General features: G+C 33.4%; 4 protein-coding genes across 11 annotated transcripts; 3 read left to right on the top strand and 1 right to left on the bottom strand.

The window, feature by feature from the left end:
* Positions 1-885: 885 nt before the first annotated feature.
* On the bottom strand, positions 886-3,864 carry Bx42 (Puff-specific protein Bx42). Its single transcript, XM_083042738.1, has 8 exons — positions 3,596-3,864; positions 3,255-3,408; positions 2,894-3,061; positions 2,469-2,776; positions 2,227-2,362; positions 1,881-2,139; positions 1,378-1,759; positions 886-1,241 (listed from the first exon to the last, which is right to left on the bottom strand). The coding sequence occupies exons 1-8, from the start codon at positions 3,607-3,609 to the stop codon at positions 1,037-1,039; spliced, it is 1,626 nt and encodes a 541-aa protein (XP_082898864.1). The 5' UTR covers positions 3,610-3,864; the 3' UTR covers positions 886-1,036.
* Positions 3,865-4,001: 137 nt separating this feature from the next.
* LOC145938885 (spermatogenesis-defective protein 39 homolog) lies at positions 4,002-7,194 on the top strand. Its single transcript, XM_083042754.1, has 10 exons — positions 4,002-4,286; positions 4,356-4,512; positions 4,595-4,776; positions 4,895-5,031; positions 5,105-5,132; positions 5,201-5,345; positions 5,414-5,658; positions 5,731-5,907; positions 5,985-6,110; positions 7,063-7,194. The coding sequence occupies exons 1-9, from the start codon at positions 4,218-4,220 to the stop codon at positions 6,108-6,110; spliced, it is 1,266 nt and encodes a 421-aa protein (XP_082898880.1). The 5' UTR covers positions 4,002-4,217; the 3' UTR covers positions 7,063-7,194.
* Eb1 (microtubule-associated protein RP/EB family member 1) lies at positions 7,087-15,716 on the top strand. Of its 5 annotated transcripts, XM_083042763.1 has the most exons (8): positions 7,087-7,380; positions 7,880-8,168; positions 11,121-11,358; positions 11,885-11,932; positions 12,728-12,822; positions 12,936-13,094; positions 13,422-13,515; positions 14,058-15,716. In XM_083042763.1, exons 2-7 carry the CDS (start codon positions 7,902-7,904, stop codon positions 13,464-13,466), a joined length of 852 nt encoding a protein of 283 aa, XP_082898889.1. In that variant the 5' UTR covers positions 7,087-7,380; positions 7,880-7,901; the 3' UTR covers positions 13,467-13,515; positions 14,058-15,716. The 5 variants fall into 5 exon arrangements, with proteins under 5 accessions (XP_082898889.1, XP_082898886.1, XP_082898887.1 ...); XM_083042760.1 differs by lacking the exon at positions 13,422-13,515; XM_083042761.1 differs by lacking the exon at positions 13,422-13,515 and having other exon boundaries at positions 7,087-7,450.
* Positions 15,717-16,364: 648 nt separating this feature from the next.
* On the top strand, positions 16,365-25,696 carry LOC145938882 (uncharacterized). Of its 4 annotated transcripts, none has more exons than XM_083042740.1 (11): positions 16,365-16,584; positions 19,688-19,748; positions 19,836-20,004; positions 20,068-20,222; positions 20,463-20,537; positions 20,662-20,814; positions 21,140-21,334; positions 21,715-21,921; positions 22,448-22,613; positions 23,709-23,789; positions 23,898-25,696. In XM_083042740.1, the coding sequence occupies exons 2-11, from the start codon at positions 19,722-19,724 to the stop codon at positions 24,011-24,013; spliced, it is 1,344 nt and encodes a 447-aa protein (XP_082898866.1). In that variant the 5' UTR covers positions 16,365-16,584; positions 19,688-19,721; the 3' UTR covers positions 24,014-25,696. The 4 variants fall into 4 exon arrangements, with proteins under 4 accessions (XP_082898866.1, XP_082898865.1, XP_082898868.1 ...); XM_083042739.1 differs by having other exon boundaries at positions 21,095-21,334; XM_083042742.1 differs by lacking the exon at positions 20,662-20,814.
* The last annotated feature ends 466 nt before the right edge of the window (positions 25,697-26,162 follow it).

Below are 26,162 nucleotides of genomic sequence, written 5' to 3'. Positions count from 1 at the left end.
TTTTATAGAGGCCTTAATTTTCGCGAAAAACGTTTAAACTTTGATTGCAAAAATTAAGGCCTTTATAATGCCTAGAACATTTTTTGTGTGCTCGTTTTATAGTCCTCGAAGAGACCTTTAAAACCCGCCCATGCCCGTTGCTTTACTACTTATAGTTTGATTAATTTTCGCGAATAACTTTTAATATTGAAATTCTAAAATGTAGAAAACCAAGTCTTAGAATATTTGCTTTGATGATTTCTGTCAAATATTATTATAATCGATGATAAGGTGTTATAACATATTATATGCAACATATGTATAACTATTTTCATATTTTTAACGTATTATTATTTTATCAACTTAATTAGCAAATTAGCGTTTTATATTTTTTGACAGAAATCAATTGATTAAAACGTTAATTCCTAATTAAGTTTTGAAGTAATGTGTTATTAAAATTAAAATAATATATTTTAAATAATATGTATGTTATTATATTTTAAACTCGATTAATTTTTTTCACAGTTATCAACTGATTTCTGTCAACAAACTTCATATTATTTTTTTGAAAATATTCTTTTGAACATAAAATCGAAGATTGGCGCGCGCGTAGCGCTCGCATGTGTGTGTTTTGTTCTAGTATATTTTAAAACTTCCAATTTAAGATAATAAATTTTATTTAGTTCTATATTCTATATATTTTGTATTATTAATTAATATACAGCCCAGAGATATCGTACATAGTAATTTCCATTTTTTATTTTTGAAGACATTTGAAAAGAAGATAAACGATGATAAAAAAGATGAAATATAAAATAAAATCTAATTAAAAACTAATTAGTTGCATGCATAACGGAAGAGTTCCATAATACTGACAATTATGTTGAGAAGTAAAATCCATATATGTATAATTTTTATTACTAGATTTATTAATGTTTTATAAAATTATAATTGTGTTTGTATGTTACTTTTGTAAGTCCCTCATGTATTACGAGAGAGATTTCTGCTTATTGTACATTTATTAAATAATATTCACTGGATGAATAAACAATTTATTTTAATGCTTTCTTCGTTTGTCACGATCGTCCCTACGTGGTTCGCGCTCATCTTTGCGTTTTGTCGTTGTTGAGCTACTGGCGCGCTTGGCTTGTTTCAAAAACTGATCTAAACCGAAAGGATCTTCTTCCTCCTTCTCAAATTGTACCGGTCCTGATCGCGTGGCCGATCTGTCAGTTCCACTGAATTCCTTGTCCGGAACGAATCTAAAATGAAAAATAATTTGTATAGGTTTACCTTTTCAGCACACAATATCTATACACATTATATATATACATATATAAGTGTAAAACATTTTATTAAAATATATACAAACACAAAAATAAAAATAGAAACTCTAACCTGTTTGTCTTAATCAATTTTTCCAGGTCGTCTCCGTAAGTGTCTTTATCGATATTCTTGCCTGGACGGTAAATATGCGAAGCAATCGAATTACCATCCTTCCACGGTTTATCGTACACGTTATATTCGTCCTCGTGCCCGTAACCGCTGTCCAAGCCCTTGCTGCTATTAAAGAGACGCTGATCGAACTGCGCTTCTCCCGTACTAGGAATGCTCTTCGCAGGTAAGCCGAGCGCGATCTGCTCGCTTATGTCACGCTCGCGTTCGCGTTGTAAACGAGAACGTTTGTCAGGAGCGGCGCGAGCTAAATTACGTTCGCGAGCGCGATTCTTGTGACGCTCCTGTCTGAGTTGATCCCTTTCGCGTGTTTCTTCAGCCTTATCTGTAAAAAGCATTATTTACCTAGATCTGTTACCTAAATCTTTATCGCAATAGATTTTAGATTTGCAGAAATATTCTTTGTTTTTACACGAAAATAGCAGATGGCATATATATATACAAACCTAATGTCGCGCTAGATTTCAGTCCGGCACGCTCCTCTCGGGCCTTTTGGGCGAGCTGCCTCAAATGGTCCTCTTTCTTCTCCTTCTCCTTCTGAGCCAACTTTTTCTCCAACTGCGCACGCATTTCAACAGCTTGTCTGGCTTTTCTATCAGCGATATAAAGCGCCTCGGCTAATTTGGCAAAGTTTTCGTTAATGTGCACCTGTTGCAAACCTCTACCGTCCGCGGCAAGACGTTTATCCAAAGGAATTGTGTAACCCTATCAAGTATGCATTTCTTATTATATTTCAGTGTTATCTCTTTCTTATGTATCGCGATATATCGGGCCTAAAATTTTTCGAAATACCTTTGCATTTTTCCAATTGCTAATGCACGGTGGAATTTTCCATTCTTTTTGTTCCTTCACTGTCACTTTTCTTGTCGGAGAATGCATGACAGGCGCTGGAGGTGACGGAGGTCCCCGTGGAATTTTTTTATTAATCCTGTAATCGTAAATCTTGACATTAATGCATTGGGTTTTTATATCTGTTGTACATTAAATTTCATACAATTTTCATAGTTAAGTCATCTTGTTCTCACTCTACATACTTAAACTTGGGTGGTTCCATCGGATCTACTTGAGCCTCCACCATGCGAATAACTCTTTGTTTTGCCCCCGAGTTGAATGATTGACCTTGCTGCGACGGTGTATACCGTATATATTGCGCCGGAGCTAGTTTCTCCGCGCATCTCACAGGCATGGCAGCCGCGATTTTCGATCTCGTTATTTTTTCTAATGCCTTTCTCGTTCTATCCGTAAGTTCATCAAGTTCGTCATCGGGTGGTCGTTGCAAAGTAGGATCTTCCTCATTTGTAATTTCGGACGGTAACAAATCGGTCAATTTGCTATACACAATCTATAAAAAAAATTATCTATTAAAAATTATCTATTAAAAAAAGTAACGGATAGTAACAGATTTAAATGAAAAAGAAGTAATAGATTTAAATGTAATCACAGAAAAACTAAAGCTTACTTTGTCCTTACTATGGCCCTGTCTCGCTATGAGATCATATTTTACTTTTCCCTGAGCATCGAGTTGTACTGCCAAGGCATTGCTTGTGATTTCTTTGCCCTTCATCCCCATTCCAAGTGGATATTGCGCAACATGAATTTCTGGGAATGCTCCTCCATCTCCAAAGTCCTATTTATAATGTATATGCATTAAACTTTGGAATATTATAAGCATCGTTCATTATTATACATCTTGGATTTAATCAAATAGTTATCATATAGTAATATTTAATCAAAATACTAATAAAAATTATACTAATAAATATTAATAAAAAAGTGCTTCTCTGTCTAAAATTTTTTGGCAAATTGCAGTAAATACTCACTTCTGGACTGCGTGGCACCCATCCTCTTCGCTGCCCATAAGGTGGAGCTGTGACAACAGCTTTGACGAGTGCCGAGACAGGTCTTTGGCGCAATTTCTGCTCACGTGCTTCATCATCTTTGTCCCAAACTACTTGGGTAGGAGCAGGTAACAAACTAAAAAATAAAAGAGAGGCTATTATCACAGATAGTACAAGTCCATATATTTAAACTTAGAATGTTTTTTTTTTTTTTCTAAATCATTAATGGAAATATATAAAAATGTTTTAATATTTAAAACTGTGCGAAAAATTTATGTGAATAATTGAAGAAGATAATATAATAATATAAAAATTTCTCTTACTTTGTTAAAGACATTGTGATTAACAATTTTTTTTCTTTTATAATTCCCGTTTACAGATGGGACGTAGTATGGCGGATCAACCCAAGCGGTCGTGTTACATATGTCACGATTGTCGTCACAAATCTTTGGCTGTAACTCAGATCAATACCGAATTAACGTTTACAAGATTTAATACTTGCGAGATATCTCTCTGTTAATCACACCATCTTGAAATCTCGATTTTCTTTAAATTCTTCCGTCTTCGTACACCTTCAGCTCCAAAGCTGAAAGTTTGGTTGACGAAGACGAAGTGGAGTGGAGAGTGGAGAGATAAATCCACGAAATAAAAATTATATAGAGAGGTAACTTAACAAATAGATGGGAAAATCGCTTTGAATAATCGGATTGGTTGTCATTCTGTGGTAAAATTCACTAGAGAAATCAACCAATCACAGGTCTAATAAAGGACGCCATATTGTAAATTAATATAATAGGCAGTTTAATATCTTTCTAATAATTCATCGATGCCGTATATATAAGAAACGTCAAAAATGATTTTGATCTGTTTATTTATCTGTCACTTAAAATTTAGTTAGGTTATTGAAACACGCGTTCGAGATACAATATTTTAAATAAAATCAAAATGAACAAAGAGGATGATGAATTTTGGTTCAGCAGCGAAACACGATCATTCTGCTTCGAAAACAATGAGGTCATAGTCAAGATGAGTTATGTGATAGCGAATTCTTTGTAGATTCCATCTGTAAAAATTAAATTGCAGGTGGATCAGCTGTTCGGAGTATCGAAGAACGAAACTGAAAAACTGTGGGCTGGAATCTCAGACAGATCTCTTTCCGAAAGTAGTCTTAGATCTACCGACGATCTTCAAACGACAAAACCATTGTTCTCTATCATATCTGAAAAGACACTTTTATGTAGTATGTTGTCAAAGATAGAAATATGTTTATCTTAAAAAATGTCACTGTTAACAAAAATTATATTCAATGCAAAATCTTTCAGTTTTAGCTGCGGACAAGTCACAGGATGTAAATACAGAAACAGCTGTTGAACAGCCAGACATCACTTTGAGAAAGATATTACTTGGTCGACCATACTCATTAGAACAATATAAGTCTTTTGCTAGCAAAACTGCTCTCTTAGATGCTGCTATTTCAAGCGGAGATGGAAATGCTGTTTTGATAGTATGAATATTTTATATCTTATATAGCTAAAATAACAATTCTGCAACATGATATTATAGCCATAAAGTTAACAGAATTCACGAATTCTATTTAATCCTGTTATTTTATCATATTGCAGATAATTTTATTTCTTACAAAGACTTTGAAACGATCATTTGTGCAACGACTATTAGTAGAGAGACCAGAAGCAGTAAATATATATATACATTATCTTTTTATAAGACTGCAAACAAGTGAAATAACTGATATTTTGACGTATGTAATTTCTTAGCATACCATTGAGAGATTGAAAATTATCATTATTTTTCTCACATTTGATATTTTACAGAATGCTGGGTCATTCTTTGACTGCTGCTGTAAGTAATTACTATACATGCTACACAAATTAAATTACAATATGTATTTATGCTATGATTTATTACAGATGAAGAATCTCCATATTATTATAAAAAACACAAGAGATCCAAATAGACTGCTGCAAAAACTTCACAATTGCCAGAAAGCACATTTTGCCATGTTACCTGATTGTAAAGAAGCCACGTTTTTGGACTCTTACATTAAGTTATTGGGTACGCTTATAAGTTTTCTTCTTCATTGTGATATGACAAATTATTATTTTTATATCATGAATTGTTAGAATGGCAAATGGCGATTAAACAAAACAAGGACAATGAAGAGCTGCCATTGAACTCTTCTATTCGAGAATCTCTGCATTATGCATGCAAACATCACTGCAATACACCAAACACATTTGTCACGATAGCACCTACAACGCTCTCTCGAGATCATGACATTTCTCCTAGACTGCATCAAAAAATCGCTTTACAAGTTGAAGCCGCCCATAGTAAATGGGACGACATCGATCGTTTACTTCTAACAAAAGTAATGTGTTCTGTCTCATACCTTTTATTTCGTTCATTAAAATCATGTTTTATTGTATCGATTATATTTTAGGGAATACTTGGTAATACAAAGCTACAAACACACTTGTATATAGAGGATATTTTGAAAGTACTGTACGAACACAATGCACCATGCGCCATTCTCGAAAAGTATTTGAAATTTATCGACAATTTAGAGAAACGATTCGAGTTGGCAAAGAAATTATCTTGCCATACGATAATAATCGATGTATGTATATATTTTTATAAGAACAAATTTATAGCCTCAAGAGCATGACACGAGTTACATATTAATAAATTTTACAGATATTTGTACAACAAGGGGACCGCATGATGCTGATGGATTATAAAGCGAAATTGCAACCTCAATCAGAAGAATATTTTTATGCTGAAAGCGCGTTACATTTACCACACGTCAAATGGAAGAGTTAGGTCTGTTGAACATGTAATTAATTAAAACAAGAAAAATATATGTAATTATATTTTTCACAATGATAAAAAAATATATTTAATATATTTTCTAATATATTTAAATATAAAAAAATTCACAGTTATAGTTTTTAAAGTTGCACATCTTACACATCACTTGTATCATTCTGTTGTTGCTCGAATATTAATAGAATATAAATAATCATAGATTATTTACAAATCTAAATTTAAATATCAAATAACAATGTCGGTTAATGTTTGTAATGCTTGACAATTTATTTGAGCGTTGAGATTTTTCCATAAATATCACATTATGTATCTAATCTTTGGTTTGTATCTTTACATCCAAGAGAGAGAGACGTGAGTACTGTACTTCAGGTCACTTATGTTATAGTTTAGTGTTTGAACGTGATAATTTTCTTTTATTATCATGATTTGTGATCGGAGAAAATTAAGTTTTAAAAAGGACTCTTTTTACGAAATCAGTATTTAAGATCATAAACACAAAAATGTCAACACATGATGAGTTTAAGGTATTATTATATATAAAGATTTAAAAAAATATATATATTCAAATTTTAAATATTAATCAGAGAAATTTCTATTAATAATAGTCAATTGTGATTAACACCATGGAAGTTACGGAGTGGTTTACAAGAATATATTAAATTTTGCGAGCTGTCAACAGTATAATATTTCGCATATTTCTCTCACATTATTCATATTTATTTTTCTTTGTAATTAATTATTTTACATGTTTTATTTAAATCTCGCGCACAAACTAGTTTGAGATGGTTATTTCTTCTATCTAAAATCTCCCTAGAGAAAATTGAATCCTATTGGCTATCGAATCTCGTCTATCAACGATGTAAACGTGGCTTGAAGTCGATATAATCGCACAAATTACATATCTCAGCAAACTGTCTAGATTGTGGTCGTATTCTTTTGTCGGCAGAGTGAATCTCCCGTTCTCGCTTTTGTTCCACGTGGTGTTTTGCGACAGCGAAGCGGTCCCTCGAACCTGTCGCGGAACGTCGACTCTGCGCGTCATCGCGTGGAGATTGGAAAAAAAACATCATCCTCGGAGCAACTCGAGAGAGAGAGAGAGAGAGAGGGCGAAGCCACGCCAGCCAATCGCTTGCGAGGGAACCGTTACAAGTTTCCGTTGTGTGTGCGCGTTTGAACGATCCAGTGCACATTTGTCATCTGCGAAGAACCACTCCCGGTTTCCTCCGGTTGTTGTCCGTCGTTGTTCCGCATCTCTTTCCTCTCGGTGAGTCGTCGAGTCGCCGAGTCGCCGATCGCGAATCCCCGGATCGGGATTCCTCTTCCTCGCGAGAGAGGTATATTGTAGGGCGAATCGGTCGGAGGGGATTTTCGGACGATCCGAAGTCGCGGTGCGCAGATAAGGAATGCCGAATATGTCGCGAACGCGAGACAATTTCGTTAGCAAAAAAAGTGAATGGAATGTTGTCCCTCTCGCGATCCTCTCGAGTTCGATCGCTTAATTGATCTTGCCGATCGCGCGCTGGGGGCGAGTTACAGATTCAACGTGTTACATCGAGGCCCTGATTATTTCCAAGAGATCATTCGAGGACTTTATTTATATCGCGATTTTTGTTAATAATTTTTTTCGGGCTTTATATCAGCTAACGATAATTATAATATTGCGATATTAATTTTAAGACTGATCTCTCAATGTATTATTGTATTACAATCTTATTTTACTCAGCTTAGATTATTTTATTAATGTTGCAAATGTTGTTTTCCAGTTAAAGCAACAAGCAAAGCAACATGGCTGTTAACGTCTACGCCACGAATATGACATCCGACAATCTCAGTCGTCACGATATGCTGGCATGGGTTAACGACTGTCTCCAATCTTCGTTCACCAAAATCGAAGAGCTGTGCACCGGAGCGGTTTACTGTCAATTCATGGATATGCTCTTTCCAGCCAGCGTACCTTTGAAAAGAGTCAAATTCAAGACCAATCTGGAGCACGAATACATACAGAATTTCAAAATTCTCCAAGGTGGCTTCAAAAAGATGAATGTGGATAAGGTGAGCAAACAGCTGTCTCCTTTTCTTTCTTAACACAGACTTTGACAAATATATCTTAAGGGCAGTAAAGCATGTGTAAAAAGGATATACATATCTGACAATAAGCGAAAATTATATTCACGAAAGATTATAAAGGATAAATTTAAAAATAATTATATATTTTCATTATTGTATATTTTTTTATCTTCTTTCTATTCACTGGCAATTATCAGGAATTGTAAAAAGAAATTTATGAGGAACAGACATGTTTGATGTGAATATAAGAAATATATATAATCATTAATATACGAGGGGTTGGTCACCGAGGTAATTTTTGTATAAGGGCTAGGTAATTTTTGGTAATTCTAAATAATCTTTAGCATTCTCAGGTAATCTTGGGTAATCTAATAGGAAATCTAAGTAATCTAAGGGTAATATTAAATAATCTGTAGGTAATCTAAGGTAATCTTTAATTTTTGAACTTAGTGAACGTCGTTGATGAATTGTATCTTTTTACAATAATATGCATTTGCAGTCGATTTTTGGAGTCGACACTTCGTAAAAACGTGCTTTTTTATAATTTAAGAATTGTCGTGGTTAGGTTTTCGCGGTACTACGTCTTTCTCTCTCAGGCCACGAACATTTAAAAATTGCGAAATGCATTCTTATCTACAACTTTTGATAAGCCATTGTCATTTAACGGTGAAACAAAACCTATATTACAATTTTCATGTATTGAATATTCTGCCGGTAATTCCGGTATTATTTTCATTTTTACCGCACCTTATTTTTATGGATGTATTGCAAAGAAAACAACTAACAGTAACAAAAATTTAATTTTTATTCCCAACGTTTTTGGGAATAAAATTGACAGCGTTAAGAAATAATAAAATACTTAAAAAATATATTTAAAAAATTTGTTTAATGTTTTAAAATAGGAAAAAATTTTTACTATTTACAACAAAAAAATTAAAATATATATTAAAAAAAGGGAATAATCGAAAAAAATATCATTCTAAATTCTAAGTATGATGGGCATAATTTGTAGTAGGTAATCTTAAGTAATCTGAGGTAGTATTAGGTAATCTTAAGTAATCTGAGGTAATTTAAAGGTAATCCATATCAAGGGTAACTTTTGTACACTATAACCACTAGTGACCAACCCCTCGTTAATATATTATTATATATAAAAATAGATAAATTATTACTACATATATAGCATGAAGATTATTTAGAGCAGTTATAATGTATGCAATGTAAACTAAGATGTTGCATCAAGATCTAAGATACATCTATGCGATGGTATTTATATATTTTTGGGAGGAGGATCTGTGTGTGTAAGGAGGAAATCGTAATGATAATAATCATGGGAACGGTTCAGGTAATACCGGTGGACAAGCTGATAAAGGGGCGCTTTCAGGATAACTTTGAGTTTCTACAGTGGTTCAAAAAGTTTTTCGACGCGAATTACGACGGTCGTGAATACGACGCGTACGAGGCGCGCGGCTGCATACCGCTAGGTTCCGGTGTGGACGGGACGCACAATTTGTCGAATCCCCAGTTGGTACCCTTGCCGCCGCAATCAAAGCAGCCGCAAATGCAACAAAAACACATACAGCAACGTAACATCGTGCCGCGGCAGCAGCAGGGTATAACATTGTCGCAGTCTCGATTTCTTTTTTTTACGCGATCGCTTCTTGCATGACGTTCACAACAAATGTTTAAAGTTATAACATTTCTGTACAAACACAAACGCCCGCCTACACACACACATACACACACACACGCACACACACCACATGCATATACACACACGCATATGTGTATCTTAAAAATGCAACTACAATACAACTTTTAATATGTGCTCGTTTGCAATAGTATAGTATATATTGCAATCTTGTAGTATCTCTCACGCGATTTTGTATTATTTAATCAATACGCATTAAATGTATTATGAGCTATTTTTACACTCATAAACACATGTACTTCACTGTATATGCACTCTATAATTTTGTACATTATGAAGAAAATCTAGCAAAACTCTCACAGAAGTCAATCTAATCTGACATGATAAAAGATTTATAGAAAGATACATAGCATACTTTTATGTACATAAATTGTTAATATATTATATATATCGGGTGTTAAAAAAGTGGCGGATACGCTGTATAGGGGTGAATTCCTGAGGTTATTTGGAGACGATTTTTCCTCAACGAAAATGTCGAGAAAAGTCATCATTTTTTGCAAGCTCCCAATTTTTGCCATCATATATCTTGGTAACTAAGCCTTAAATTAAAATTCTATTAAATTAAAGTCGACTTGAAATTAATTGAAGAATGTAGTTTTGTTAATATTTTAATTCCACAATACTTAGTTTACGAAAAGCCCTTTATTTTCAATTACTTATAACTCGAAAATTATTGGTGCCTCGACATTTTCACTGAGGAAAAATCGTCTCCAAATAACCTCAGGAATTCACCCCTATACAGCGTATCCGCCACTTTTTTAACACCCTGTATATACATATATATGAAATAATTTTCTAAATACTTAAAAATAGGATATTAGGTATTCATTTTGCATTTGCATTCTAATTTATTATAGAACAGAGAAAGGATTCCAGGATTGTTTATTTTTAATAGTCTATAAATTTATATAAGGGGCAAAGAATTATGTTGGGAAGTAGGAGAAACTGTATTTGATTTTTACCTATGATTTTTTTTATATAACAATATTATATAAAATGATATATTAGTTATTGTAACAGACAAAATCATAATGTATTTAATATTAACTTTATTACTTTAGTCTTTGCATATTAGTATTATCACTATGAAAAACGTAATGCTTTCTTGTAATATTATGTTAAAAATTATTTTTATGTGTAAAATCATGTTTGCACATCCATTTGGCATAATTTGTTCACATTTCTTATGTTTTATTTTATTTTGCACACACACTCCTCATTTGCAGATTGTGCCAATTGATAGGCTGGTGAAAGGTCGATTCCAAGACAACTTTGAGTTTTTGCAATGGTTCAAGAAGTTCTTTGATGCAAACTACTCAGGAGCAGATTACGATGCGCTTGCTATGCGAGGCGGAGAGCCTATGGGTAGTGGCGGAAGTAATGCACCTCGTGGTGGTTCTAATGCGAAACGTACTTCTCCACGTGACTCAGTAAATTCGGCTAAGCCTGCTCCTCGTACTACTGGTACATGACTTAATGATCTCTTTCTCTCTTTCTTTGATATACAAAAAAGTTTGAGTCTTAATCTTATTAAAAAGAATAGGATCTGATAGAACAAATTCGATAGAACAAATAATCTTTTCTCAAGTATAACTTCAAACTTGTACATTAACACAGATTTCTACTAATCGATAATTATTGACTTGATTGTCTTTTAATGTGTCTATTTGACTAATCTTAATATAGGCGATTATTAACATTACATGAATGAATGCTGTGTCAGCGGGATTAAACTTTCATAAATTATTATTTTATTAGAAATTTTTGTGATATCTCTCAGTCCTATATGGATAGGGTACAAATCAGTACTATCGTTTTCTTTGTGACAAGCAATATGGTAGTGATGGTCTGTATCTTATCTATATAGAAACCTGTGTAGGAATTGGAGTTACATATATATTTGCATTACTCTAGACATTTCAATAGAAGTTTCAATTGTGGGTTATTGCATAATATATTATCAATAATTTAAAATGGAATTTGCCTTTAGGTGAGGGACATCAATCTTCCCTGCGTGCAGATAATGCAAACGTTTTAGGTGAAATTCGATCTCTTTTTCCGTTTTTAATTGTAATTCTTGTTATTTATTATACGTTTTTGCTTTCTTAATTTTATATACGGTTTAATATTGATATATTTACAAAAAAAAATATATGGGATAAAAGAAAAATAAAATTATGTTCCTAGTTTGTGTTCAGAGATAATGTCGAAAAGTCATAGTTCCATTAATACTGTGACATTATTGTAATATGTGAAAAAAACAAGTATTAAAACAAAAAGCAAAATTTCGGTCAAGATGTAATTGATCGAGAATGATAGATCGAGATACTTTTATATGAAATATTTTACATGTTAGTTAAAATACATTGTCCCTTCACACAAAATGAACTCTGAGGCAATTGCCATAGCCTTCCACTAGTCTATGATGATTATCTTTATTAACACTAGTCCATAGCTGATATCACTATCAATATACTTGTTAACACACTGTATTGTACAAATTAAGATATAATAATATTTTAACTTTAGAAACACTTGCCTTGCAATTATCTATCATATTAGAAAGATTTTATTTTTTTGTACATATTTCTTTTTTGTAAGATATATTATTACGATTGTGAAAAATACACATACTGTGCATGATTTTAAAATGATTGCTGCATGCATTTTTTTGCTTTCCACAAACATAGCTTATATGTTCAGATTTATAATCTTGTTAATTTTTTACACAAGTTATAATTGTGACATACAAGTTGTTTCCATTCATATCAATAAAATTATATTAATAATTACTTATAACACAGTATTTTAAAATAATGTATTTTTTCTATAGTAAATAAAGTTCAACAACAGTACCGTGCGCCACCCAAAACCACAGTAGTTGGCAATCGTGGTGATACTGGAAAGATTGAAGAACTTAGTGCACAGGTACATAATACACAATCATTTCATTTAATAGTTATATTTATAGAAATATATGTATTTTTTGTGCATATCTTCTCTTTCTCTTTTCTAACGAAAGTTTGTATGAAATATTTCAGTTGGTCGAGTTGAAAATGTCAGTCGAAGGCTTGGAAAAGGAAAGGGATTTCTATTTTGGAAAATTACGTGACATTGAAGTCATGTGTCAAGATTGCGATAATGGCGGCGATCCTCCACCTATTGTACAGAAAATTTTAGAGGTTCTTTATGCAACCGAGGTAATTCATACTATTCCTTTTGATTTATTTGATTGTTAATTTTTATTATAGTACAAGTAATTTATATATTTGCTTTAACTATATAATCAATTTGAAAACCTATTTTTATTAATAAACATGATAAATTCCGTATATAAGACATGAGAACTACAAAATTATAATTTATTGAAAAGGAATTGACACCTTTTAATTACTTATAATTTAACAAAGCACTAAACTCTATTTTCCTAAGCTATATTTTCCTCTATATATACAAAGATATTGATAATTAAAAGCAAAAATTTAATTAAAACTTATATAAGACTATGTGATGCTACAATATTATAGGATATCCAGGATTTAGAAGAAGAGACAACTATGATGAGACTATAAGCACCGGTTTTTTTTATATGTTTGTAACAGACACGCTCTTTTCAATAAGGTAATGAGAATGTTTTGGGTACTTTGATCGTACTTCGTATTAGTAACGTATAACTTTGATCGTACTTCGTATTAGTAACGTATAACTTTGATCATATTCGTATTTGTTAACATACAATGAAATCACAGTCCTCATGTCTTTATATATGTGTCTTTGTACATTTGAAATCGTAGAAATACATACATTAATAATTAGACTAGTAATTAGACTAAACGTTATTCGAACTTCTTTTATTGTAATAGCCATTATACAACATTCGACAAATTCACTTTTTGTCTTTACAAATTTGAGTTTAATGTTTTATTTATTTTTTGTTTGTGTTTTTGTTTTTTTGTTAAATTAACATCGGTATAGGTACGCGAGTAATATTTTTTAATATAATTAAATATATAAATTTATCCTTTGTTTGATTTATTAGAGATTTATAATATTTTTATATTTCATAATTATGTATAAGATTAAGATATAGAATAATAAACTTACAATTATATAAGAGATATTTTCTTTCGGATAAGTAGAATATTTACAACATATCTTTCCAGGACGGTTTTGCGCCACCCGAGGAATTGGAAGGGGACGGGCTTGCGCCCGATGATGAAGAGGAATATTAACCCTTTTTATTTACGGATGTGTAATCGAAATGAATAACAGCAAATTATCCAAGTGCGTTTCGGTTTATTATGCCTGTGAACCAATATATAATTATTAAACTACTTTACATCAGTAAACTCGGCAGTTTTAACGGATTGTGTGTGTGCATTCGTTTCACAAATAAAGTTCACCGAAATCATAAGATTCGCACGACATTAGGATAGACATAAGTCGAGTAGTGCACTTGAATAACTTGTTCTGACTGTTGAGATGATAAGAGAAAGAGAGAAAGGAGAGGATAATTAGAGAAAGAAAATCAATTAATAATCTTTCAACAAATTATTACATTTCCTTATAGCATTACGATGTGGTAGAGTTCCGAAGATCGATCAATGACTCTCGAATTTCCCGCAAATTTATGGGGATATCTATTAATGTTATTCTGCATCCGTATTGTTACGTAGTGACTTACGTTAATTACACTTTTTTTAATGCGTGTTTTGTTTGTAAATGTATTAAGTTTGTATCGAGATAACGAGTCGCGCGAAGCTCTCCATCCCCATAGTTTGTCTTTAAAAATCTATTTGTAGTTATCTACAATAATGTTAATCCCCTGCTGAAAAACTCAGAGCTATTCAATCTTCGTTCGACTTGTTTTCTTTGTGCGGTGTGCTCTCTAATGTGGCTGATGCACTCAGCGATTTTTGCGCTGAGCAATAGACTTTTATTCTGTCGGTGGAAATAAAAACTCTTGGATATATAAATCATGTTAGAGATTAAAATTCAATTTCGCTCATCGACATTCTATTCTACATCTTATCAACACACAGAAGCTACCGTATAATACATTGGTAAAGACAAAAATTATGTACTTTGGTTTCACTAAATGAAACAGTGCGCTAAATTGTAAAAACTTGAAAGTTTTTTTCTAATTAAAGTTAGAATTCATATTGAAAGATATTCATCTATTAAAACGTTTAATCCCGTATATCGATTTTTTAAAAAAATGATCATGTATGCATCTCCACGACAGTCTGTCGAGATGTGAAGAATGGCCTTAAAATGCGGTGAACTCTTGAGATTCCGATAAAATATTCTGAATCGTACAAAGCGTTTCTTCAATAAAAATATCATTTCTTTCAAAGTATCACTAATTATGATGCTGTTATATTCCATTTTCATAAAAAAAAAGTCTAAAATTACACGATTCAAGAGCAGACGCGAGTGAGAGGGAAAACGAGCGAAAGGGTTACGGTATGTAGGTTTTTTGCGCGAATGCTTATGTCTTTTTAGTATGTGTGTATGCGTGTGTGTGCGCGCGCTTTCGATATTATTGATTTCGATTGTCAAGATCGAGATTGATCGCGTAAGAATCAGATTCATTTCAAAAGAGCGTCGATCATATTGTGAATAATTGTCTGATTAGGATGTAATTCACACTACGTATTACTAAGTCTTTACTAAGTTCTAGCGAGGAGGAAGGATATACAGGTTTTGGCTTGCGCTCTGTTCATCGCTCTGTACGTGCGCATATGTGCTTCGAAATTTGAAATTTTAATGCCGATGTAATAAACGTTTAATAAAATCGATCCGAGAAAAGGAAAAATAGAGATGCGGATTGTTTTCGAATCCTTGAATCATTTCAAGATATTTTGCACAATCAAAAATGTTAATCATTTTTATAAATAGCCTTTTGATTAAAATTCTCGCATTATCAGAGGTAAATTATCAGTTATAAAAAATTAATCTCAATAATAGGAATGTGATATAACAGCGGAAACCTGTTGTTATTGCAAAAAATATACGAAGCAAATATGTTAAAAGAGATGATCGTAAATGTGTCTGCTTGTAATTAATCGTGAAAATACGCTTCGCGAATAGTAGGTATAAAAATTGTAAAAAAGAAATTATAACAAAAATCTGTGCATGTTTTAATTCTGTTTCACACGAGAAATTTTTTTTTCTAATCGTGATATACTGTTCTCTGTCAGTAGATTCGAATTTTCTTCGAATCTTATATTTTATTCAAATCTGCGATGCATTTTTTTTCCTCTGCTATTTTGCTAAAAATATTGTAATTTATTACGTGTAATTAAAATTTGCGAGCAGAATCTGCATAAAAAAAAAAAATAATAAAAAATACTTTGCGTAAATCTAATTTTTCGGGTCTGGATGTTGTTGACAGACCCTTAAACGTCGCTTAAAACTGTTACGCCACTGTCCGACGAAGCTTGGAAACTTCTGATCCCCCGGTTTGCTCCGAGTGTCTCGCAGTCGTGAGAGTCTCGGCGCGTGATCGAGTACTCGTCAGGAATACAGCTTTCGCTACCGCCGGTTTAGAACGTTGAGTAGTATCACGTGGCCGCGTGGCGAAGATCACTGTTAGCAGCAGCAATCGGTGCCTTCATCTATTCTTCGTATCTATAACATCTCGCCCCATCCAAAATCTTCCAAAAAAGAAGAAATTTCTTCAACGAGGTAAATCAATGATGTTGAATTATTTAAATTTAAAGATGGGTAGAGATATCGCAAAAATTATACGCTTTGCGTGTAAAAAATGCTCGTCAATATAATCGATGGAAAAGTTCCTTATATTATTGTTTTTTGCTCTTCGAAAAAAAGAATACATGTGTATGTAATACATTATTATTATACGATATAATTAACGGCAAGATTTTATGTACCTATAAATTTTTATATAATCGAAGAAATATTGAATTGAATCGAGATTTTTCCTATGCTATATAGAGAATAATTAGTATCGAAATCACTCAACTGGAGATTTATATATTGATCAGTCTGTGCGATGCTAATGCGAAATCTGTCCTTTCTGACCTAAACATTGAGCAGAGAATCGCGAGTTGAATTATCGATTAGATACTAACAAAGTTGATGCCGAAGTAAATACAAATTAGTCGATTTATATAAACAGAAGAAATGAATAGTTTGCATTTTCATAATTTATATTATTTAAATTTTAATTCTACATTTACAAAAAAAATTTTTATTTCTACATTTACAAAAAAAACTTTTGCTATCGTTATTAATGATTAAATAACATATTATTATGAACAAGAATATGAATATACTTATATTAGAAGATGATTATAAATGATTTTTACAATATATCTTAATCAAAAATATATACAATAATATTTCACATCATCATATATATACTATATATACATAATATTTTAATTTATATTTTATATATATATATATATATATATATATATATATCCAATATTTTCATTTTGCAAAAATACTTCAAAGAATAAAATAGAGTCGCGGCTGCATATAATCTCTAACAATTGGTATTAAAAAATGTTTAATTTTGTTAAAATAATTTTTGTATTGTTCCCGAATTAATTCCTATATACGTACAAACACATACATACATATATCCAGAGTTTTTATATTATGTTGTGTGATAGACACGAGATTTGACAGTCAACAAGACCTGACGTATAAATCAAACAAAAACACGATAAAAACCGAAAAGACAAACACATCGTAACTACGATAACCAAATGACCGATGTAAATGTGAGTAAGTATGATAGTAGAATTGAGTTGTGGAAGTTTTTGTACTAGACAGTCCACAGACACGATTCTTTATTATCGCTCCGTTTGGCACGCGACGCAAACATTCTAAGATTTGCTATTTGACGGATTCGCGAAATCTCGAAGAGAACAAGAAAAAATATTAATTCATACTATGTTACATTTCTTTATTTTGCAAACTTTGCTCCCAGATATATATAGCTCAAAAAATTGAAAATTAAAGCAAAGAGCTTCGAGAAAGTGTTCAATTGTCATCAATCTGTTAATAGATATTACACATAAATATTGATTTCAATTAAGAAATCTGCCCCCGACTGCTAATTAAATCCATTAATTTTACATAACAAAATTTTATCGGAATAAAAATTGCGCAATTAAATGTTTTAACGCATAGTTTATTTATACGTATATTTAGTCTTTCTTTTTCTCTTATCATATAATGTATACACATTACTTGTTGAAATGCTTTCAGCATCCATCGCAACAAATTATTCCGTAATATTCCTGCCAGTTTGACCCAAGAAAGAGAAACATTAAGTTGTTTTTATCTAACTGTGAAATTACATGTGAACTTTGCATGTAAAGAAAATGTTATTGATAAAGCAGAATTTAAAAAAGCTGCTTGGTCAGTAAATTGCTTATGTATCGTGCGCACTTATGTATGTGTTATGCGCGCGCGAGATGCAAAAAGATCATGAATATGCTCTTACGATGTTTGATCGTAATATAAAAAATTGCCGCTGTAACCGCGGAAAGTGCAATTAATCTTATTTAAAAAATCGAGGTAGATTAAAGCAAAATATGTTGTCACACAGTTCAGTATGTTGCAATCGCGTTTAAACAAAGATCGCCATCCTCATCCCCTCGTTCGGCTTGAAAGATATTTCACCTGTCTTTAGAAATATAAATTGGCATATATAAATAAATGAAATAATATCTTTATATCGACACTTAAGTATTACAACAGTACATGTTTTAAAATTCAAGTATTTTAATAATAATTTCTCGTGAATATATCCTATATTTGTGTGATTGAAGATTAAATTTATCGTCGTTCAAATGCTTATACGCAAAAAATTCTTAAGATGCGAAAATCGTCAATATAACTACCCAGCGAGAAATGATTGGTCGAATCGACGTTAATTCAACATCAATTTGATCAAATTGACGTTGATTCGACGTCGAATCGACATCGATTCGACCACCATTTCTCACTGAATATTGCTTCGCGAGAGAGTAAACTGCGCGTGTAGATTATTGTTATCGTAAAAATCCGCGAAATCCGCAACTTGCTAGATATTCCTGTAAAATGTTTAATTCATCTGCGAGCCAGCGATCGTATGCATATTGTATTTTGCAATGAGAATACGCCGTTATTGGGTTTTCTTTCGGCGTTCCGCCCTGATAAGGCGAGGTCGTGCCTCGTCGATAGCAATTTATCGTCAGTTATTTTCTTTATTGTCTATTTTGTGTATCTGAGTCATTAGGACTTAACTTGAGTCTTAAAAGATTCAATGGGAGAGAGATTGTGTTGATGACCATCGACGAATCGTATATAAACATATTACTAGAATGATTTGTTTATCATCACAGAAAAGAGAGTATAAAGTTATAAATAGTTACATCAATCAACGCGTGCATTATCGAAAATCTTTGAATAAATATATTTTTACAAGTTTTATGAGAGAAGAGAGAACTTGTACCAGAAAATTTTCTCAGATCGGTAGATTTTATTAAAAGTTATTTTTTCTGTTATTCTGTGTTTTATTATATATTTCAACTGTCATAATTTTGACAATTAACATACATATATATAAAATATATTATAAATATATCAGTTTATATATATACATATATTAACTGTCAAAATTATGATTGTTGGAGCATATAATAAAACAGAATAATAGAGAAAATAACAAATCTACTGATATATATATATAATGTAATTTGTTCAAACTCGCATTAAAATTAAATTCGTGAACAAACCGTTCATGCGTTGTCTTTAATATTTTTTCCAGGCACTGTGATTTAACTTCCAACATAAATATAGCCATGGAATACGAGGGTTCGTCGGTCACAGTGAGTATTCCAAAATTATATCTGCAGAAATACGCGACGAAATAAACAGCTGATTAATCGAACAAACGTACTATTCACATTCGTTAGACAACCAAGGAGAAAAACGATCGCGACTGGTCGGAAATGAAATTGCTGCAATCGATCGTGGTGCAAAGCTCATTGAGTCAAGCAGCGCTGAAACTCGTGGACAACTTTCTATGGACCGTGGAGAAGTGCGCGGAATGGAGTCTATCTGGTCAGGAGATCGTTGCTGGAGGTACGATTCATAAATCGTGCGATCAATCGATAGATTTATGCTCCGAACTCGCGCTCGTTTCAGACGAAAATGGAAAAGCCTCGGGGAAATTGGAACTCGTGAGACCGTTGCCGTGGATCTTATTTTTACCGAGTTTGGTGATGCTGCGTACGATCAGGGTTACAATGAACATAGGTGCTTTCGTCACGGGTTGCTCCCAAGTCACGCCGAGTGGAATAGTACGTTTTTACGCTTTTATGCATGACACATAATTTAATGTATAATTTTAAGTATCATTTTCGCGTCGATGAAGAAATAATAAAGCAAGCTTTATATTCTACACTGATCTCTCCATCACGCGCGAAACAGTTTTATAAAATTCAAACAAATATTATTTTGCTGCTTAGCTATTCAGAAAATTTCCATCCTCTTTATCGCTCGTCGCGTTTATCATCCGCTAAACGCTTCAACCTTGACAGGTAAAATTCGTGCAGCTAAGTCGCAGACGACTGAATGACATAAGGAACAACGAGACGAGGGAGAAACGGGACAAGGTAAGAACATATATGCGCTTCTTCCGATCGATAACGTATAAGGAACGCGAAGAAACGCGTTTCGCTCCTTCGAAGAGACAATGAGATTAATAGCACGATAATAGTCTTGTGGTGATGGGTGTAGGATGAGAAATTGTCGATACACGAGACCAGGAAAGCCCTCATCAGATCCATTCGTCTGACCTTGTCGAGCCTGTCCTGTCTGGACACGTCCAAACCCACCCCATCGCCACCACCCACTAAAATTCACGTTAGTAGCGTCCTCGATCCCGATGCAGTAAGTAGAAAACATCCGTCATTGACTCCACGCGAACGTAAACCGAATGTAAATTCGAGTATATTGATGGGCATGCAAATTCTCTTTGTATATGCGTATAACTAGTTTTAAAAAATATCACCTTTCTCCTTTCTTCGAGTATTTTAATTGTACTACTGTCTTTAATTTTATATCCCCCGTTTGGCATTTTGCATATTTCTGGGATTTTATATTTCTAAATATTTGTACACGGATTGCGATGTCTTTTGCATGTGAGTTTTTACATGTCAATCTTGAGAAGATTCGGAGATTATCATTCGATGAAAGAACGAGACATTTTTTCAAGGCGACGACATCGGAAGAAAAATCAGTGACCGAATCAACAGATGCTACAGAGAAGCCAGAAAATTTGATAACTGATGATAGCGAATCGGAGGAGGACGAAAAGGAGGTGGAGGGTGAGCAGGAAGAGAAGGAGACTCTCCAAGACAAGATCAATCGACTTGCCTTGGAGAGCAGCGACGAAGATGAGGATTTCGATGTGAGTAATCGAGATGTGTGACGCATTAATGAAACATACAGATAAATATGTAAACAAATCTAGCGAATTAGGCTCATTCAGTATAAGTAATCATGTTATTTAATTAAAAAATCGTTTATTTTGCTCATTTATTTGTTACGTGAAATAATTCGCATTTTACCCTCTCATCGAAGTCGCGTCAAAATTAGCGTCTCGTATTCAATTTGCAAACTCAAAAGAGACTCGGTGATTTGACGTGACCTTCCTTCTTCGACAGATAGCCCGCGACGACTTGAACGATATACTCCGTTCGTTTCATTTATATTTTTAGTCGCGCGTACATGTGCCTTCGCCTGATAGGGAAAGATTTATCTGGCCTTTTCAGCTATCATCTTTTTCAGCCGGCCAATTGCAGCGTTTCGAGCAACGAGAGCCGCGACGAGGGCAACGAGGATGACGACGATGAGGTCGACGGGGACGACGGTAACGTGTCCTCGACCGAGCTTCGCGATATCATCGAAGACGCCAACGTGCTGCTTGACAGGGCAACGAGGGTGAAAAACGAAATCGAGCAGTTTCAGGCCGCCGAACGAGCCGCCTACGACCAGGTAAAATAAATCGTCGACAGATGCTTTAAGGACAATTAAGGAAGGAGGAATACGTCGTTGCCAAAAATTGAGAAATCGATCCTTTGGATAGCCTCGAACCATTCGAAATTACGAGTAATTAAGCGCATAAGCGAGAAAGTGCACAAAGACACCACCGCGTTTGCTTCAACAAATTTTGTTTTGATTTTCTATCCCTCACAAAAAGATTATTGGCAGATAAAGAATGTTATTAATATAAAATTTATTTAATTTATATATATATAATTAATAGTTATATATATAATTATAATTATATATATAATTAATAATTAGAATTATTATTATATGTATAAATTTAAACAACTTATATATAAAATAATTTGAATATATATATTTAAAAACACATTTATCTCTTTTACACATGCGAATTTTCGCACGTGATGCAAATCGAATGTTATATATCGGTATCGAGGAGCGTTTTTTTTTTCTTACGGCGCTTTAGGGACAGGGTGCGTAAATGTTCAACGTGCCTGTTCAACGAATTTAGAGATCGCCGGCCGAGGAGAGCTGCGATAAGATAGAGGAGCGCCTCTCGCAATGTATCGACTCGCCCACGTGTTGTACACCTGACATATCCAGCCAGGAGGGCGATCCAATCTTCTACTCGCCGATCAGCTCGGACAGTGACACACCGAAGGCGCCGATCGCCGAGAGTAAGTGATCCTGCGTCTCCCTATATGGCTGCTTCGCGCGTGGAGTTTACTTATTTATTTTTTTTTTATGCTACTTTCTCGCCTTCTCTTATGTGTGCTTTGCTTGCATGTGCATTTGCTTTCCGCGTCAGCAAAAATGCCGACCAGAACTTGCCTTTCAAATCGTAATCGCATATATAGAAATCATTCAGTTATTATGCATATATAATGAGCGTGCAAGTTCGTCGATGGTCGGTTGCTATCAGTGTCATTGATGATCATTGGCGTTATTAACAATTATATACAGAGTACCCTATAATTGATGGTGCAATCATTAAAAAGATAACAATTTTATGTGGAAAAAATAAATAAAAAATGTAGAATAACATTTTTCGAAATCTGAAAATATTAATACGATATTAGATCATTTTTAAGCTTGAAAGAGCTAGTTTTTCATACAGAATCTCATTATCTTTTCGATTGTATCATTAATTGCAGAATACTCTGAATATTAGCGAAATGTATAGGGACCGCTATCGGCAAAATTGTTTCGTACGTGATAATGATATTAGGTTTCGAGGAATTTCATTGAAGAAAAGTAATGCGATTTTTTCTCTCATCGCATTGTTTTAAATTACTTAGATTATTTTATCGGTGACCCCGACATACGAGACAATCGAAATAAAACGGCAATATAAATTACACAATCGAGAGAATAAATCGACTCTTCGTTTTTTTTCTTTCTTTTTGAGAGAACATTTTGTAAAAAATTGATCTTAAAATGTGAAACGCAAACTATCTCTCTCTTCCAGCGCTATAAAATTCACGACACTGTGAATCCTGTAAATCGATTATAATTATTTATTGTTTTGGTAAATTATTCAAGAGTAAGCTTAAGAACAAATATATGTACGAAATGATTTTGATTATAATTATACAACCGATTTAAGAATTGAGAATTTTGTAGAGTATAATAGAGCACTAATGAAATAATCATTGAACATACGTTTTTTTCGACGAAATGCTTTCGCAACTGATCTGAGGCTATATAAAAATATGTATCGTGTTTTTAAATAAATAAAATCAATTGTATTCACGTTATTAATTTGTGCCTAGAACGCGTCTCGAGAGACCCCCTAAAGACGAACGAGTATGTCAATGGTGAAATACATTTCATCTCAGCATCAATGATTTCAGGTACATAGTCAACTGGCATGAGCTAGCTTTTCTTTTCGCTACGTCGCTAAGTCATCTAATTCCTATTCAGATCGTCTGACAGATTCGACTTTTATTCTCTTTCGACAGAGTCGAAGACGTTCGGAGGGACCAATAATGGCGCGGTCGTTGAGAAACGTAGCACAAACGTGAGTAAATGTCACAAGGGTAAACGTACAAGTCATGGCAATCGCAGGAAAAAATAATCAACGAGAGCGATACAGGGAACCGAGAAAGAAAGAGGGCGGGAAAGAGAGCCTAAGGCTTCTCTTCGAAAAGAATCGATTATTATCAATGATACAATATCATCGCGCGTATCGAACATCATCGATGGTTACGCAATTGTTGAGGATTAAGTACGATTTGGAATAAGAGATAACTCTGGCTTCGGGCGCAGTCGCTGAGATATAATAAAGATATTCCGAGCTATCGATATACACATTCTTGTATAAAATTTTCGACCTCGTCAAAAAATTGCCGAGTTATTTTCTCAGTTACTCGGTAATTATTGTTTGCGAGGGAAAAAAATGATTTAAAAAATCAGGAATGTTTTGTCGAATTTTTCGACGTTTTTTTACGGTTCTCTAAAAAAAAAAGATCCAAAGCTATCATCGTGCTCAACGCACACATAATCTCGCCTTCTCTCTTTCGAGAATAATTACAGTTTGCACGTGAAACGATAGGAGAAAAAAAAGAATAAACTTGAAATTGGTGCGTTGCACTCGAGAATGACACTCGGGGATAAGATTCAGGTACGATGGGGGAATTAAATTAATTGGACAATCAGTCGATTATACAACCAGTCCGAAGCGCATTTCCGATTTGGAATTTCCGATTATTTTTACGAACCTTCGATCGAGCGATAAACTTCACTCCCGTTTCTGGATGGAAACTTTGTCTAGACAAGCGACGACGAACACGACTGCATCTAAATCGCGGCGATGCGTTCAAAGTACGCACCGAACATTATCGTACTTACTTAGTTAGACGCAACATCGCGTCTATCTCTGGACGATTACGTAATTGCCAATGGTAAATTGTGCGTATTTTGTTTCTTCGATACGGTAATGGCAAAACGCAACGTGTACGAAAATGTGACTAAAGTCTGCGTGTTATCTTTAAAACTGCTACTTGAACTGGTTACTTCGGATATATACAACTCATTTATGTAATAACATCTCCGTGCAGACATAATATTATTATATCTTACATTCCAGAATCGCTGATCGCGACTGTAAAACGAATTTCAGTTTTAATCAACATGCATAATTATATTTTTTGTATGATATGTGCAAACTTTTTTATCTTTTCTTTATATTATAAAAAAAAGGACTACGAAGTAAATAAGAAAATGATCCATATTCCCCGCCCCCGCTCTTTGTCATTTTCTACATTTATTTCGTTATGTAAAACAAAAGTTTGCAATATTCTTACATTAGTTAAAAGTTAAAGCATAATCGTTTAACTTTTTAATTAAATTAATTAATTATTTAAGTTATAATTATATATCTTTTTCTGGCGATATAACAATATGTATCCATCAATATTTCTTCTTGAACTTCCGAATATCGATCACGACGATGTTAAACTATTTGTCGAAACTATTCATTCACACGTTCATTCATTCTCTGTTGTCTCTATTCCTTTTTTTATCTTGATTTTGATCACGAAGATATAAGAAATGCGCGCGCAGACTATCAGAAGCGGTATAATTTATAATCTTATAATTTATTATATAATCTTTTTATTATAATTATAATTAATATTTTTTCCTTTTTTCTCGTGAATGTATAATAATGTTATCGAGATTGTTTTATATTGTGCGTTATATCGTTAAGAAAAAAAAATATGTATACTTGTTCTTACGATAATAAATTATTCGATCATAATTATATATACATATATCTAATGCGTCTCTCGTGGAGCGATTATTTCGATATTATATCGCGACTATAAAGAATCCGACAGTATATACGATCGACAACAAACCGATGATAAAGTAAACTGAATCAATACCGCGAGCAAAATGATTGATAGCTTCGTACCGACCCCTTATCTTACGCGGCACAAATTTTTGCGTCGCTCAAAATTATATCAATCCTTTACTACGGACTACGATCCGGCGTCCGCAATTTTCTTTGCGCCCCACCTTTTCATAAAATTATTAGAGATACCGAGAGCGTGTTAATTTTTTTCTTTTCCTCTTTTTTCTTTTTTTTTCTTTTTTTTTCTTTTTTTTTGCGACATGCAACAACTCGCCCTTATCGCTTTAACCGCGATAAACAGAGATTAGACCCATATGTCATAGATGTGCCTGGATGGATAGATAAAACCATGTCACCGCGTTCTGGAAAT

The sequence above is a fragment of the Prenolepis imparis genome, unplaced genomic scaffold, assembly GCF_030444845.1.
Source record: "Prenolepis imparis isolate NDT839.2.m4 unplaced genomic scaffold, iyPreImpa1.0 SCAF_7, whole genome shotgun sequence".
Lineage (NCBI taxonomy): Eukaryota > Metazoa > Arthropoda > Insecta > Hymenoptera > Formicidae > Prenolepis > Prenolepis imparis.
Note: the sequence above shows the minus strand (reverse complement) of the source record. Positions and strands in the feature narration are given on the sequence as shown.